The sequence below is a fragment of the Chenopodium quinoa genome, unplaced genomic scaffold (assembly GCF_001683475.1).
Source record: "Chenopodium quinoa cultivar QQ74 unplaced genomic scaffold, ASM168347v1, whole genome shotgun sequence".
In the NCBI taxonomy this organism is placed as follows: Eukaryota; Viridiplantae; Streptophyta; class Magnoliopsida; order Caryophyllales; family Amaranthaceae; genus Chenopodium; species Chenopodium quinoa.
In genome coordinates, this window is record NW_018743691.1 from 3,322,353 (window position 1) to 3,339,511 (window position 17,159).

Consider the following 17,159-nt stretch of genomic DNA (forward strand, 5'->3'; position numbering starts at 1 on the left):
ACAACAACCCTCCTCATCTTCCGACCCTGCTTTGGTAGAAATTAGAGCGATGTTGGTTAATATGCAGTAGCACATGGAGAGTAGAGATGCACAAATTTATTCAATTCTAGCACATAATAAAATTGTAGATAATCAAATTGCGCAACTTTCCGCTACTCTACAAGCCCGCCAATAGGGAGCTCTGCCAGCACAACCGACCAGGCCTACGGATCAAGCCTATGCAATTACTCTAAGGAGTGGTTCAAACTATGAATGGCACCCCCTATGCCCAGAGTTGATGAACCTGTTTTGATAAATAATGCTAATCTTGATTCCTTAAACCAGACAATGCAGCTAAAACCCTGCAGAGCTAAAGCATAGTACTAATATATCTGATTCTACATTGCAGGGTACGACTCCAGAGAAGGTGGCCACTCCAGATAAGAGCAATAATGCTCCAAAGCCAGTTATCAAACTTCCATTCCCCAATCGTCAATTGAAAACAAATTTGGATAAGTAGTTTGGTAAGTTTCTGGAGATGGTAAAAGATTTGAAGGTAACAGTTCCCTTCACTGAATTAATCACACAAATTCCTGCATACGCAAAATTTATGAAAGAAATATTGACAAGAAAAAGGTCTATTAGTGAGGTACAGACAGTAGCTTTCACTGTAGAGTGTAGTGCCGTACTTCAAAATAAATCTCCACCTAAATTAAAAGATCTGGGTAGTTTTTCCATCCCTTGTCATATTGGCAATCTAATGATTGATAATGCATTGTGTGGTTTGGGTGCTAGCGTTAGTGTTATGCCATTATCTGTGTGTTCCAAGTTGAATATGTGTAAATTAAAAGCTACTAATATTACTCTACAAATGGTCGACCGTTCTTTCAAATACCCCTTAGGTGTTTTAGAGGATGTTTCCGTTAGAGTAGGTAAATTTTATATACCTGTTGATTTTGTTGTTCTTGATATGGATGATGATATGCAAACCCCAATCATTTTGGGTAGACCGTTCCTTAACACCGCAGGAGCAATTATAGATGTGAGAAGTGGTAAATTAACACTATCAGTAGGAGACGATAAAATTATTTTTAATCTTAATAATACCCCTAAAAGCCCCATGACAGAAGGGAGAAGTGCTTTAGTGTTAATGTGGTTCATAATTATTCTAACAAGCCCCAAGCTCTTGAAAAAGATCCCTTGGAGGCGGTATCTTGTGTTGAAAAAGAGCCCTCTACACCTATCGGTCTTGATTTTGAGGACGAAAAAGTGGAATCAATCAAGCAAGTTGTGGAAATTGAGCCTACGGTGAGTGTTCCGCCAGATCGAGTTGCAAGTGCTAAATGCAATGACAATTTGAAGCAACCCTCGATCAAAGTGGGATCTTTAGTGCGTAGCATTGAAGAACCCCCATTCCAAGTCAAGGAGGATCCACCAGATAAGGTGAATTGGCGTCCCACAGGGTATGTTAGGAAGCCGCGTCGTAGCCAAAACAATGCTCGACCGGGTGAGAAACCGCCCGAACAAGCGTTAGGCCAAGGGTCCTAGTTCTTAAACTTGGTAAGAAGGTCGTGCGGGACCTAGATAAACCAGCGCTTTACGGGAGGCAACCCGTATTTTAATGCTTTTTTAGACTAGTTTTTTTTTCATTTTTTTTTCTTATGAGAGGAGAGATGAGGGAATTTAATGAGTTTTATGAGTTTTTATACAGGTTTGAAAGAAAGAGTTAGCCAAAAATTGAAGAAAAGAAAAAAGCAAAAAAATTCGTTAATTAGCCTCGGGCCCGACCGGGCGCGAGAGTTGGGTTAAAAAAATCGAGTGTTTTCGCCCGACCGGGCAACTGCCGCCCGACAGGGCGCGAAACTCGTCGTATACGGACATTTTTGATCGCCCAACCGGGCGCGAGAAGAGACGAAAATTTCAGCATCAGATTGCCCGATCGGGCGAAGGGCGCCTGATCAGGCGCGAGAGTAGACGAATTCGGTCACTTAGATCGCCCGACCGGGTGAAGTGCCATCTAACCGGGCGCGAGAACGTAGCAGAAAATTAAATCAGATCGCCCGACCGGGCGCGACTGACATCCGACTTCATTTTTTTTTCTCTTTTTTTTCTCATTTCTACCTCTTTCCTCCATAACTTTCTCTCTCTAAAAACTTAAAACCTCTACCTTCTCTCTAAGTTTTCTTCTCTATATCTCAACTAAATCCAAATATTTTTACATTTTATTAATCCTCTCTTCATCCTCTACAATTCTATATAAAAATTTTCGAATTTCATTCAAATCAATTTTCATACCCATTTTTACCATGGCTTCAAAGAGGGCTCGATCTATTTTCGGTAGGATTTCTAGCTCGAGGGAGGAGTACGACCCGGATTCACAACTCCCGTACTAGCCAACGATCCGTATTGCTATCCAGGAGCAAAAGGAGTGGCTAACACCTAGTCGGGCGCGAGGTAATTCCTTCACAGTGGTTACACCGCCCTACTTTAGAATCGTATGGTTTGTTTGATTTTGTTAAACGATTTTTAAATGACATAGGCATGAGAAAATTCGTTGATATGCATTATCCTACATACCGTGAATTAACTTGTGAATTCTTGACTTCTTTAAAAGTTGTAAACAGTAGAAATGGTCCGAATTTAATTTTTAGGTTGAACAATAGAAATATTAGTTTAACATATGTGGAATTTTGTAAATTGTTTGAATTAAATTCTGAATTACAATACCAATGGCATGCTGATTACAAAATGGATTACATTTATCATGCTCTTACCATACCAATGGCATACTGGTTTGCCTACCCCCGACCCCCAAAATGCTAGTACCAAACCTATTCATCACCCTATCCCAAAAATTTGACAAAGATTTGCGGGTTTGTGTTTTCTGGGTAGGAATGAGCCCCATAACACCCAAACCATCGAACTAGCTGTTATAGGACACTATGTGTTTGGGTTTGGGAAACTGAACATGGGTAGGTACATAATCCACCATTTGATCAGAGATGCCACATCCAGTACCCAGTCTCGCACCCCCATTTGTATAGGAGGCCTTATCACTAGAATAGCAGTGAAAAAGGTCGGTTTTGTTGAGGGTGGACCCACCAACTGACCAACTGTGGACCGGATACCTATATGACTGCTAGGTATTTTGAGGAGTTGGAGTGGGTACGACTGGACAGTGAGAAGACACCCCACTGGTGTATTAGGACTGGGATCGAGCAGCCTTTGCCCATTTTTTCCCTACCTAGTCCTGACTTGACCGCTTTTCCCCCGGGCAACCATCCTACACGTATGACCTTTTAGTTTCCAACGCTAGGGGGCAAGCACCACCAGTACCACCACCCCAGCCTCAGCCCGAGGTAGCGTTTTCTCCACCTCGCATGTCTTACCCCGTCCCTTATGTTGACTCTGACTTAGTTTGGGACCTTCAGAGTATAAGTCAGGCTTTAGGCAGTATCGAGCATTCCCACACTGACCTTAGGAGGATGGTAGGCTCCATTGACCAGAGGTTAGGGTACTTGGAGAGGAACCAGGGTAGATCTCTCTACCCTATGTACGATGATTATACTCGTCGTGGCAACATTCCCGATGACGCTATTTGCCCTGACTGGTTTCAGCCTCCACGCTAGGGATACGATAGGGATCCCACGGCCAGGACATTCCTTTCGGGGGACCGGAGGGGGGGAGTTTTTATGCTGACTATTTTGGTGGTAGCTCTTCTGGTGCAGGTGGTGCAGGTGGCAGTGGAGGTGCAGGGTTTGGCTCCATGGATGAGGATGATCAGGACTAGCTATGCTGGGCTAGTTCCCGAGCCAATGAAGACATTGTCTGATTCTGGCTTGGGGGAGATTTTGGATTTGGTATCTTTCTTTTTCTTTTTCTCTTTTCTTTTATTTTTGGTGTGTTTTCTTAGTTTAGATTTATTGCTTTCTAGGTTAGTTTATTTTCTTTCTTATATATGAAAAATACAAAAAAATTGAAAAAAAAAATCCAAAAATACGTTCCAATGAATTATAAATCATGCTTCCCTGTGCCCCATACTTGAGAAAATTTGTTTTGATTCTTGGTATATGATGATAAGAATTGTGGATTATTTGATCATGATTTAATGTTTGATCGCCTTGGAACCTTAACATGAGTCAATTTTGCAAACTATTTGTGAATATAGTGCTTGACTAGTTGATTTGGTTAGGAATGTGTGATAGTTCCTGGTATGTCAATGAATTTGAGTATTAGTTTGCAACTATAATTAATGTTTATATGATTCATTATTATGCACATAGTGGAGGACGAAGGCGTTCATTCTTTTAGGTAGCCTTCAGATGATTGTATATACATTTGTTCCCTTCTTGCTACCCATGTTGTTGCCTTGATTTTTTGTTGTTTATTAGCCACATTACAAGCCTATTTTGCCCTATTGGTTACTAGTCCCAAGCTTGGCTTGGGGGAGCTATTAGTGAGTGAGGTGAGGGAGTTTGTAGTGTGCTCATTATTTGCACAATGTGGGTGGGTTTTGAGAAGTTATTTTATTCTTGATCATGTTTATTTTTGATGAGTTTGAGAGTTATATTTTCTTGAAAAAATAAAGGATGATGTTATGAAAGAAAAAAAAAAGAGAGAAGTTCAAAAAAAAAAAAGTGAAAAAAATATAAGTGAACTTCAAAAGAAAAAAAAAGAAAAAAAAGTGTTCAATGTTCAAATGCTCTAGTTGGAGGTTAATCAAAAGGAAAAAAAAAATAGAGCTTCAATGAAAAATTCAAGTTTGGAAAATAAAGTTTGTTTATTCACTCCACTTCTTCATTATTATATCTTATGAGTGAAATTGTAAGTGTTGGGATTGTTTATATTGTTTGGAGTTGTATTTGGTGGATTTTTGTTAGAGTTGGTTATGTAGGAGATGTTGATCATTATTTATTTTGATCTTGGGTTTTACTAGGATTTTCTTCCTTAAGCATAGCTTTTCTCTCACTTGTTCTCAAATGATTCCTACCCTTTACCCTAGCCTTACATTACAAGCTTTAAAGACCTTCTGACCTTTGTGCATAGAGTTGTATGAATGTGAAAGTGTTTTTTATCAATGCAAGTTATGATTTGACATATTTCGAGTCGACTAGTAGGTTTAGTGTTCATTGCTTTATACACACGAGAGTGTGAGTTGGGACGGCATTGTTCACATAAAGGGGTTGGTTGGAGAGCGATCAAGTACATCTTTTACTCGCCACATAAATGAGAGTTGAGTGTGTGAGCACTAGTCTTGAATTCTATATGCTCATGTGGTTTGCTCTATTGTTAGGGAGGAAGGGTGATCGGACGGATTTGATTGGTTGATTTTGAAGCATGTTTATTTGATTTACCCTGAATTGTTTGTGCTTGATTTTTACTGAAACATATTTATTTATTCATTGATGAGATCTTTTCTTAGGGACAAGCAAAGGTTTGGCTTGGGGGAGTTTAATGTGTCTATTTTATATAGTATTCTACCCCCGTCCCTTGGTCATAATTAGTAATGTTTTTGGCTCTTTAGAGCCGCTTTTATTACTAATTGGTGTTTTCTAGTGTTTTCAATTCGTAGATTTGGTTGACTTTTGTAGGGATTTGCACTTTTGGAGCATTTTCCCGAGATATTATGGAGCAATTACGAGCATTGGAAAAGCACGACCAGTTCCTATAGCCCAGGGCCGGTTAGAGCCATCGAACCGGTGATTAAGGGCTCGGTATATGTGATACCGGGGCATTTGGACCGAGTATTGAAGACCCGAAGAGGAAACCCAGATTGGCACGAAGAATTGGAGTCCAATCGCAGACTAGTTAGTGACCCAAGAGAGCTGCCCGGCCAAAAAGGCTGGCGCTTGGAGGCGCGCCTGGCCGAGCGAGGGAAGCATAGGCATGCGCCCGAAGACGCGCGAGAAATGTACCTGATGGAAAAAGGCGCGCCCGATCGGGCGGTGCCTCGCCCGATCGGGCACGTGTTATTATTAGGAGTTAATTTTGACGTTTAAGTTTGTTTTAGTTTAGGACTCTTACGGAGTATAAATACTTCTCCGTAAAACAAGTTTAGTACCTTTCTTTTAGCTTCTTTTACTCTTTCTTAATTATTTCTTAGATTTTCTCTCTCTACTTAGCTTTTAGATTAGTTTCTCTCTCTTATACTTTGTTATTAACTCTATTCTTAATTCCAGATTTATTTGGTAACAATTTCTCTTCTCTTAATCTTAGTTATTTATTTTATTCCTTTGATCATGTCTTGTTTTATTGCTTTGATTAGTTTAGTTTTTATTATGTGTGAGTAATTCTATTTCTAGGGTTTTTGGGGATCCATAAATAATATGAAGGGGTAATTTATTGTTGTTGATTATCAATGCTAGATTAATTTCCTATTGATTGATTTAATGCTCTGTGACTAGATTTGCGCAGATCTTTTATGCATGATTTTAACAATATTGATTCAAGATTCGAAAGATGAGAATTAATGTTTAGGTCTAGTTTCAATAGGCAGGTTAATTTATAAATGGTTAAGTCGAGATTCGAGAGATGAGATTTAATACCGGTAAATTAATTGTGTGATTGTAATACGTAGCGAAAGCCCTTTATGATCTGATTAATGTATGCATTGATGAATGATTATTATGTTTTACCCTGGAATATTATTTATTGGTGAACCTATTCCCTAGATCCTTTTATTCATTGTTTTTTCCTTATTTTTAATCTTCGTAGTTAAGTTCCTTTTGATTATAATATATTGTTTACTTCATAATCTAGATTATATTAGTTAATTAGGAATAGAAAGACTCGTTTCTCTGTGGATTCGACCCTACTTCCCTATCTACATAAGTTAGAGGATTTAGGAATTACTTTTGATTAGGGGATACGACTTTACCCTGTCAACTTCATTTCTCTGGCGTTGACTAGGGGTGAGCATGAGACGGGTACCCGTACCGTTGGTACTAACGGTTCGGGTTCCCGATAACCAAAATCACTAAAAGTGATATCCATATCCCGAACCGATAAGTTCAAGTACCCGGACTTCGGGTACCCGGATTTTCGGATCTGTTATCGGGTACCCAATAAGATATCCAATAATGATAATTAAACTTAATTATGTAGTTATTATGATATAATTTACAAATAATTAAAAACAATACCATATGATCTTGACCAAATTATTAATAATATTACTAATCATTGATATTATAAAGTGATTATGAAGTAAAGTAAAAGTTTAGATTTATATTCATAGATTTAACTTGGGAAAAAAAGCAAAAAAAAAAAAAATGCTTATTGGATCGGTTCGGGTAACCGTTAATTTTAAAATGATACTCATAACCTTACCCGATAACAAATTATCGAAACGGGTACCCAAACCGTTATGGTTATCGGATCGGGTACCTTAATTTTCGGAACGGTTACGGATCGGTTTTTCGGATTTTCCGTTTTTCAGATTTTCGGTTTTGCTCAGCCCTAGCGTTGACCATTATGTTTGTGGCACGTGATATTAAAAAATGTCTTTTCCTTAATTTTTTTTCCCACATTTTCATTTATGGTCTTCTTCTATCCCCAAATTTTTAAATACTTAAAAATTGAATTGAGATTTTACAGGTGGTATAAAAATTCCTAATCTACAACTAATACTAAAATAGAAGCCATTGACCTTATCATTGTTCAAACTATTGATAGCTTTTCATTAATTCTTTATCTTCCATTTAAATAAATTTATACTCTATTTTACTCTGTATTTTTATTCAAAATACTTATGACTCTACACTTTTCCGATCCACACACATTTATTGCAAAATTTCTACAAGTAATTTCCAAACACTCTCAAGTGATTTTGCTTATTTAATCAATACTTCCTCTATATATTCCGAAAATTCCGTATAATAAATATAGTAGTTGTAAATTACTCCTTCCGTCCTTTTATTAGAGTTCCATTTCTCATTTATTTTTTTACGAGAATTAAGGCTTTTTCAGATTCCATAAATCGTGTGATTGGAAATACAGAGTATAAAGTACATTAAGTACATTAAATAACAAGTGGGAGGAAAAGAAAAAAGTGGTTAATAAATGCCAAAAAGAAGAAGTACCTAGAAAGAAGAAGAAGAAGAATGAGGAGAGAAAACATATGTTGGTGGATTAATAAATGTCAAAAATATTTAGCACCAAAAATTAGTAAAAATTGAGGATAATTTGAGGATTAAATTACGAGAATGAGGTTAAAATTGTAAAAAACCACTTACTAAAACGGGAAAGATTATAACAATGGGACTTTAATTTTGATTTGCCAAAAAAGGAATAGTGGACACTAAGATAAGAACGGAGGGAGTAAATTCAATTTATAAACAGAGTTAGGGCCTGTTCTCATTGACTGAACTAAGCTGAACTGAACTGAACTGAATTGAGCTGAACTGAACTGAACTGAACTGAGTTGAGTTGAGCTGAACAGAACTGAAATGAATATTTTATAAGAGAAGGAAATTAGGAGCTGAGCTGAACTGAACTGAACTGAACTGAACTGAACTGAATTTCAACGTAAGAGAACAGGCCCTTAGTTTAAACATTGTTTTTATCTTAAAGTAAATATACTTAAGTAAAAGATCTACTGTAAAAAACACAAGTGAAAAAGACTCAAAAGAGTGGATGATTCTATGGTGTCATTTTTACAAAAATGACACCATAACATGACGAGGTGTCATGTTATGACTGATCGATTTTTGATTTTTTTTAAATACTTAAATATACTATACATGTATATATAATTGTTAATACGTGTATTTTTTTTATAGAATACGTAATTATAGTTTTTTAAAATCTATTTTAAACTTAATAAAATCATTTTCAAAAATTATATTAGAATTACAATTTAGCAAACAAAAAATCATCCACTAGGTGAAATAACAAAATTGGCACCGCCCTAAGGCCACCGGTTCTTAAGAACCGGTGAGGAAAAAAGTGGGAAAAAACAAGGGAAGGGAATTGCCACCGGTTCAAAGAGAACCGGTGGGTAAAATACTAAACCCACCGGTTCAAACCAGTAGCTTTACTATTTTTTTTTAAAAAAACCGCCCCATAAATACCCAAATAAACCCTACTCTCCTCAGCTGCTCTACTTCTCTTTCTCTCTCCTCATTCTCTTTCTCTCTCCTTCTCTCTCTTCTCTGTTCGTCTCCTTCTTTCTCTTTCGATCTCATCTCCTTCTTTCTCCTGTTCTTCTCCTTTGTTCTCATCTCCTTCTCTCTCTTTTTCTCTTTCGTTCTTCCCCGATTCTCGTCCAGTTAATTGAATACCACCTTCGATCTCATCCCCTTCTTGTTCGATCTACATCAACATCAATAGCAATTTCTGGGTATTTTTCGAGGTCAGGGTTTAATTTTTGGGTTTAATTCGATTTTGTACTTTTTAGGGTTTAATATAATTGATTTTCGAAATTGCTTTGAGCAATTGATTATTCTGGGTTAGATAGGTTCAAATCGATTTTCTTGGATTTTAGGTGATTTCTGGGTTGTTTTATTTTTAAATTGCTTTCGATCTCATCTCCTATTGAAGATGATGAAGATTTTGAAGGTGTATTTATTAACTTTGCCTTTTTTGAATTTTATTTGAAATGTTCTGAATAATATTCTGAATTAAGTTGTTGTTTCTGTACATTTGTTTGTATGAAATTTGGTTAGTATGTCTATTTAAAGATATAATCTTTATGCTTCTTGCATTTATTTGAAGGTGGAAATCTTATATTGTTTGATTTATTGTGAATAATATTCTGAATTAAGCTTGTTTTTGGTCTTATGTTATTTGATTTATTGTGAAATTGGCTTCATTGTCATTGGATTGAGCATGCATATCGAAGTGGAGTATTGGCAGAAACTATCTTAGATCATTAATTTGATAGAGTGAACAATTGAAGCTTTAATGATTAATTGAATAGTTTCAGTTTCTGTCATATCTGATTTGGATATTGAAATTTGATTGTGGTGGATATTGGAGCCAATTCTCTACCGAAGCTGTAGGAAGTTAAAGTAATATTAGAATATTAGCAGATTGAGAATGTAATTGACAGATTGAGGTTGAGCATGTCAGTAGAATGCTATATTGATTCTTTTTAGTTTCATGCATCCATATGCTTCTTGACTCAAATTATTGCTTGCTTGAATGTGTTGCACTTTCTCTTTGTGCAGTTTGGAGACTACTTTGAGAAATTATTTATGCTTGACCTCTAGAGACAACATCATGGTGGCATATAAAAACAAGAAGTATTACGTTGACATTATTGAAACAAAGCCCTCTCATGCAATCAGTATAATCGAGACAGACTGTGAGGTGGACTTTGCCCCTCTTCTTGATTATAAAGAGCCTGAAAGACCTGCAATATCTGCTCTTGGCAAGGCACAGCTCAAGGTTTGCACAATAACTTTACTCTCTTTTCCTTAGTTAGGTATCAAATAGTTCTTCATGTTTTGTCCAGTAATTAGAAATGCATAAATAAATTGAACTATTAGCCAATGGTAGGAGCTACTTGATGAGAATCATGAAACAGCAGTAATGCCATTGAAGCAATTATTTTGTATTATTTGGTTAACATATTGTGAATGAGCTTGGTCCCTTTAAAATTTTCCTAATAACAATGATTTTGTTGTTAATCTATACAAGTAGCTTAAAACAATATCAAATCTCTTTGCTGTTATCTTCTTGATTTTCTTTGAGAAACTTATAGCTTAAGCGAATTTGGTTAACATATGGTGAATATTGGTTTATTTCTTTTCTTTATGTTAGGATTATTAATTCTATTTTTAAAGAAAGAGGAATTAAGGTTACAAATACCCCTGTTGTTTTGATTGATGATGTTGCAGATTTGTCGATTGGGCTTAGCTTGTTGTATTGCTTTGCTTTGGTGTTAATTCTATGATTGTTGGGTTATTAATTCTATGATTGTGTTGAAGTGGGAATGATTTGCTTTGGTGTAATTTGAGTAGAAAGGAACTAATTTCAAAGTGGATTTTAAAATAGGTTTTGATTATATTGTTTGGGGGTGGTAATTTGAGTAGAAAGGGATCCAGTATCACATTGAATTGTTATGCTTGGTGTAATTTGACTCTCTTGAAATTGAATTGGTTATGCTTTGGTATAATTTGAGTTGAGTAAATGCCAATATCACATTCAATTTGGGCTATCATTTTATTGTTATTTACATGTGTTAATGATGCATTTTGAAATTCTGTTAGCTCTGTTGATTTTTCTATTGAGTTTTGTAGAAATTACTGTAATTTGAGATAAGATACTAATTCTTGCTACTTCAGTTTTTGGTAAAAAAAAATAAATAAAAATTATTTTGCTGAATTCGCTAAAATCATTGGGTGAATTTGCTGACTTAGCTACTGTCGCCCTGCCGAGGCTACCGTTGCAGCTGGCCTGGAAAGGTTGTAGCTACTGCTGCCCTGCCGAGCCTGCTGCTGCAGCTGGCCTAACAAGGTTGCAGCTACTGCAGCCCTGCTGAAGCTGCTGCTGCTGGCCTCGAAAGATTGCAGCTACTGCTGCCTTGCCAAGGCTGCTGTTGCAGCATCCCTAGCAAGGCTGCAACTGCTACTACTCTGCCAAGGCTACTTGTTATGCTTGATTATTAATCTATAACCTTTGAGGAAAGCAAAGTAATGGATGGAGGAGGAGGAGGTGGGTTATAGGAGAGGCTGAATAAAAAATTAGGTTGGTCATTTCTCCATGTTAAGAATCTTTTAGAATATGAAAATGTATTTTCCAAGGCTTTTCTTCTCGGTCTTCCTCACTGCATGTATATATGGTTGAATTTAAGGTAGTATTGCTCTGCTTGTTGTCTTTGATTAATACACACTTCGAGATCTCTTATCTTTGTTTGTTGATGCAGGTGGCTGTCGGAAGATGTTATCTATACGCAAGGCTGTTGCTGCCTCGCCAAGGCTCGCTGCTGCAGTTGCTGCCTCGCGAGGTGTTACATTGGTGATTTGGTGTGACTTTGTATTTAACAGTGACTTGTATTTTTTTTTTGGACCAAAATTGTAATATTACGACCTTTTTTTAATGAAAATATGTAAGTTTATATATATGTTAGTGTTTATATATCAGTTTAATTGAAAAAATGCAAAAAAAAAAAAAAAAATGGCCATTATTGGCACCGGTTTTGAACAGGAACCGATGCCAAAAACCCCTTTAAAAAAAGCAGGAATGGGTTTTTGCCACCGGTTAACTGGTGGCAAAAATAATTATTGCCACTGGTTAACCGGTGGCAATACTAGTTATTGCCACCAGTTTTAAACTGGTGGCTTTGCATCTGACTATTGCGACCCCCAAATGCCCACCGGTTCAAAACCGGTGGCATAGGGGGGTTTTGAACCGGTGGCCAAATGCTATTTTCGCCTAGTGATCATTGTTCTTCGTTGTTCTTCATTCCGTCTACAATTCCGACCAAAATTCCGAACACAATTCTGACCACAATTCCAACCACAATTCCGACTAATTTCCGACCAAATTCTGACCAAAATTCTGTCCAACCCCATCCAAATTCGGGTACAAATTTCATTTAGGATTTGATGATGATTTTGATTGATGTAAAAATCAATTTATTTGATAGTTTTGAGAATGGAAAAAGCCTTAATCGTGTGTAATATGATGATGTGAAATGCTTAATTTTCATTTTTTTAACGTCATTGGATAACAAGAGTTTGCTCTTCAATTTAAAATTCGAGTTTTTTTTTCGAACTGTTTGATCCAAAATTGTCGTTTACGATTTTTGTTATATGTTTGTGATTAGGTAATTACCTGTATGTAGTTAGGTCACTACCTTTATTTATGTAGGTCATTACCTTAAAGTTTTAGCTATAATTAATTAGGTTATTATTTGTAGTTGGAATATGCTTGTGTGTAAGGCATTCATTATTACTCGTTAGTTTTGGTCATTAATTAAAAAATTAAGTTTTATGTTTTAATTGGAATCTGCTCGTTCTCAAGACATTTATATGAATTACCTAACAGTGCGTTTAGTAATCATAATTTTATGCTAATCATATAAAAAAAATAAAATTGATTTAAGGAATTTTTATCTTATCATTTTTGCAAAAAAATATTTATGGTATCATTATCATATTGTATTTTAAAAATAATATTTTTGAAAATTTTATCATAACATTTTAGCAAAAAAAAATTTATGGGATTATTATCTTATTATATTTTGGAAACAATATTTTTGAAATATTGGGCATATAAATTAGTGGCTATAATTTTGGGATATTCCTAAAGTATATTGTTCTTTATCAAATCCTGCCACGTTCATAAGTAGAGTTTTACTTATTTTTCTTTTTTCACGTTCAATTGTAGAATCATAAGTCCTTCGATCGAAGTTGGTACTGCTGAATTTCAATCATGGTCAAGAACGCATATGTAAGTGTGCTCACCTAACTGACTTTTTACGTTATTAAAAAAATTTACATAATCATACTTGCAATTTCATTTAAAACATGATTTTTAAATATAAAAGTAATTGATTCCTAAGGGTTGGGTAATAGACAAACTACATAATCATACTTGCAATTGCATCCAGAAGTCTTCAATGAGACTACCATGACTGAGTTCGAGACAACGCGAAATCTCAGATTGACAATGCCTCTGATGTTCATGACCTAGGTAAAGGTATTCTTCGAATTTTGATATTGAATTGCTCAACTGTTTTGATCTAATAAAATTATCGTTTAATGGATTAACTCTGTTTTGATCTTGAATAACACTGATTTTAAATGGAATTGTCCTTTTATTGTTCAGGTTACTACCTATTACTTTTTATAATAGTACAGACAACTATCTTATTTACTTTGTAGTTGACCTTTTAGTGTTAAGATTATTATCTATTAAATTCTATAAAAAAAAATTCAAACAAGTCTCTATTTACCTTTAAATAACGTTTTACTGTTAAGGTCATTACCTTTGAAGTTTTTATCTAATACTAACAAGTATTTGTTTTACTTTGGAATTGACTTGTTATTGTCAAGGTCATTACCTGTTTCTTCTTTCTATAATCCAGAAAATGCTTTTGTTTTATTTTGGAGTAACCTGTTACTATTAAGCTCATTACATGATGTTATATATTTCTGAACAACAGTTACATCCCAGATTAGTGCGGGAATTGACCTTGTGTCTTATGGAATATTACCAATTGCATTTTTGTTTTGTATGTTTTATAAAGTATATGTTTGCATATCCTACATATACTTTTATAAAAATTGATTGTCTTTTAAAATTGGTGAAGATATTGGCAATAACAATGATGAAACAAGCAGCCGTAGCATTCCCGAAGATGGGTATCAGTCTGGACGTAAAGAATTCAATGATTAAGATAATTAGAAGATATAATATATGTGTTTAAATGACTTAATTTGTAATTACCTTTTAAATCCTTTCTTATTATGGTTTGACTTTTGCAACTTATCTAAACAACATTGAACATCCCACATAAATACCTTGGTTTGTTTTTTTTTTTTTTTTCTTGCTTGAACTCAGTTTGTTTAGCTATGCTTTTGACAGGTATTAAAGACGCTATAAATTTTTTGGATATATCCATTTTATATAGTAATTTACCCCCGTCCCTTGGTCATAATTAGTAGTGTTTTAGGCTCTTTAGAGCCACTTTTATTACTAATTTGTGTTTTCTAGTGTTTTCGTAGTCTTTGTTGAGTTTTGTAGGAAATTGCGCCTTTGGAGCATTTTCTCGGGTTTTTCATGGAGCGACTACGGGAATTAGAAGTGCACGACCATCTTTGAAGCCCAAGGCCGGTTAGAGTCATCGAGCCGGTGATTAAGGGCTTGGTAATTGGGATCCCGAGGCATTTGGACCGAGTATTCAAGACCCGAAGAGGAAATCCGGATTGGGCCGAGAAATCAAGCCCAATCGAAGTCCGAGCCTCAAAGTGAAGCAAGGGCCCGATCAGGCAAGAGGTTGCACGATCGGGCGTGGCGCGACGTTGGTGCTGTGCGTGCTTATAGCGCGCCCGATCGTGCGAGCGTCTAGCACGATCGGGTGATGCTGCGGAGAAGGAACGCGAAGAAAAAGGCGGGCCCGATCGGGCGCGTGTTTTTATGAAGCCTGATTAGTTTAGTTTTAATTTTTGTTTTAGAAAACGTTTAAGTACGATTTTATACGGAATTGAGATTACCTTCTTTCTTAGACTTTCTCTCTCTACTTAGAATATTTCTCTCTCTTAAATTCTCTCTCAACTTTTGTTCTTAATTATTTCCATTAATCCAGATTTCTTTTTGGTAACAATTTCTTCTCTTTTAATTTCAGCTATTTTACTTCTTTGTTTATGCTTTTATTTATTTATTTAATTAATTTAGTTATGATGATGTGTGAGTAGTTTTATTTCTAGGGTTTATGGGGATCTAATAAATGATATGAAGGGGTAATTTTGTGATTGTTAATTATCAATGCTTGGTTGATTTCCTATTGGTTGATTTAATGCTATGCAATTAGGTTCGGCCAGATTTAATTGTATGAGTTTAGCAATATTAATTCGAGATTCGGCAGATGAGAATTGATGTTTAGGTTTAGTTTCAATAGGCGGATTAATTTATAAACGGTTAAGTCGAGATTCGACAGATGAGATTTAATACCGGTAAATTAACTCTGTGATTATAATACGTAGCGAAAGCCCTTTATAATCTGATTAACCAATGCTTGATGATTGCTTATTATGATTTGCCCTGGAATATTGTTTATTAGTGAACCTTTGCCCTAGGCCTTTTAATATTTTATTTTCTCCCTACTTTATTCCTTTCGACCTTATTCTCCGTAGTTTAGATTTTATTCACAAAAAATTTAGTTACTTAGATAATTTGGACTATAATAATTAATTAGGAATAGAAAGACCTGTTTCCCTGTGGAGTTCGACCCTACTTCCCTATCTACTTTAGTTAAAGGACTTAGGTAATTACTTTTGATTTGGGGATACGACTTTACCCTGTCAAAATTTGGGCCGTTGCCGGGGAGACGGTTTTATTTTTGTTTTTAGATTTTATTTTTGTAGTCAAGATTATCCCCCTTTGCCTCAGAGAACGTTAGTTATTTGAGGCAATTCTCATATTTGTCTTTTAGTTCTTTGTTTATGCCCAGGTGTTCCAGATCAGGTTACATCCCATTCAACCCTGAGATCGAGCGCTCTTTTCATAGGCAAATGAAACTCTATAGACAAATTCTGGCGGGTTCTGAGGAGGACAACAGTCGAAGAGATCCTCCCTCTGATTCTAGTGATACATATATTCCTTTAGATTAAGAATCAGAGATGATGGCCCAGAAGAAACTCAGTGACTACTCGCAACCGAAGCTCACAGATTTCCCGCACCTTACTCCCACTCCGGCTCTAGATGGAGTTCAATTTGAGATCAATTATCACTATGATAGAGAGGAAGCAATTCAGTGGAGCTAAGGGTGAAGATCCTAATCTTCACATCGCAGACTTCTGCCAATATTGTAACACCATTAGACAAACCGGGGTCACGCAAGACCAAATCAGGGAGATTCTTTTTCCTTTTTCATTATGTGGCAAAGCTAAATTATGGTTTATTGGTTTGAATAGAACTGCACTTGGTATTACTGACTGGGAAACTCTTGCTTTGAATTTCTATAATAAATACTATCCTGCAGAGAGAACAACGGTGCTAAGGAGTGCTATTCAGAACTTCGTTCAAGAGGCCGACGAAACGTTATATGAGGCTTGGGAGAGGTTCAAGGATCTACAGAGAGAGTGCCCTCACCACAATCTAGCACAATGGCAATTGATCCAAGCATTCTATAATGGTATTGGAAATTCTTCTAGATCAGTGCTAGATTCGGCAGCTAGTGGGAGGTTCATAAATTTAAATTAAATATGGACGACGCAGGACAGGTTATCGAAGACATGGAAATACACAATTCCCAATATGGGAATCCGAGAGGGTTTGCAAATAAAGGAAAACATAATGTCGATTCTGTATCCTTTTTGCAAGCTCAATTAACGTCTATTTGTCAAAAATTAGATAATCTTACTGCTGCTCCTAACTCTGTAGCTAATGTTTCTGCTGTTGCTAACAATGAAGTTTTTTATGAAAATTGTGGAATTGTAGGTCATTGGGAGAAAGATTGTAGGAGCTCTATGGAACAAGTTAATGCCTTTCAAACCTATAGGCAGAATAAT

The 17,159-nt window shown here is 35.9% G+C and overlaps 1 protein-coding gene across 1 annotated transcript; it reads left to right on the forward strand.

Moving 5' to 3' along the window:
• Positions 1 to 2,727: 2,727 nt before the first annotated feature.
• On the forward strand, positions 2,728 to 12,044 carry LOC110683892. The gene is made up of 5 exons (XM_021860298.1): positions 2,728 to 2,771; positions 2,872 to 3,055; positions 9,075 to 9,331; positions 10,149 to 10,368; positions 11,849 to 12,044. Exons 1-5 carry the CDS (start codon positions 2,728 to 2,730, stop codon positions 11,942 to 11,944), a joined length of 801 nt encoding a protein of 266 aa, XP_021715990.1. The 3' UTR covers positions 11,945 to 12,044.
• The last annotated feature ends 5,115 nt before the right edge of the window (positions 12,045 to 17,159 follow it).

Bases quoted from the DNA above. Each gene is read 5' to 3' on its own strand.
- LOC110683892 (XM_021860298.1), top strand. From the start codon at position 2,728: ATGGATTACATTTATCATGCTCTTACCATACCAATGGCATACTG. The intron at 2,772-2,871 runs GTTTGCCTACCC...TTTTCTGGGTAG, and splicing joins ACCATACCAATGGCATACTG to GAATGAGCCCCATAACACCC. The intron at 9,332-10,148 runs GTCAGGGTTTAA...CTCTTTGTGCAG, and splicing joins ATTTCTGGGTATTTTTCGAG to TTTGGAGACTACTTTGAGAA.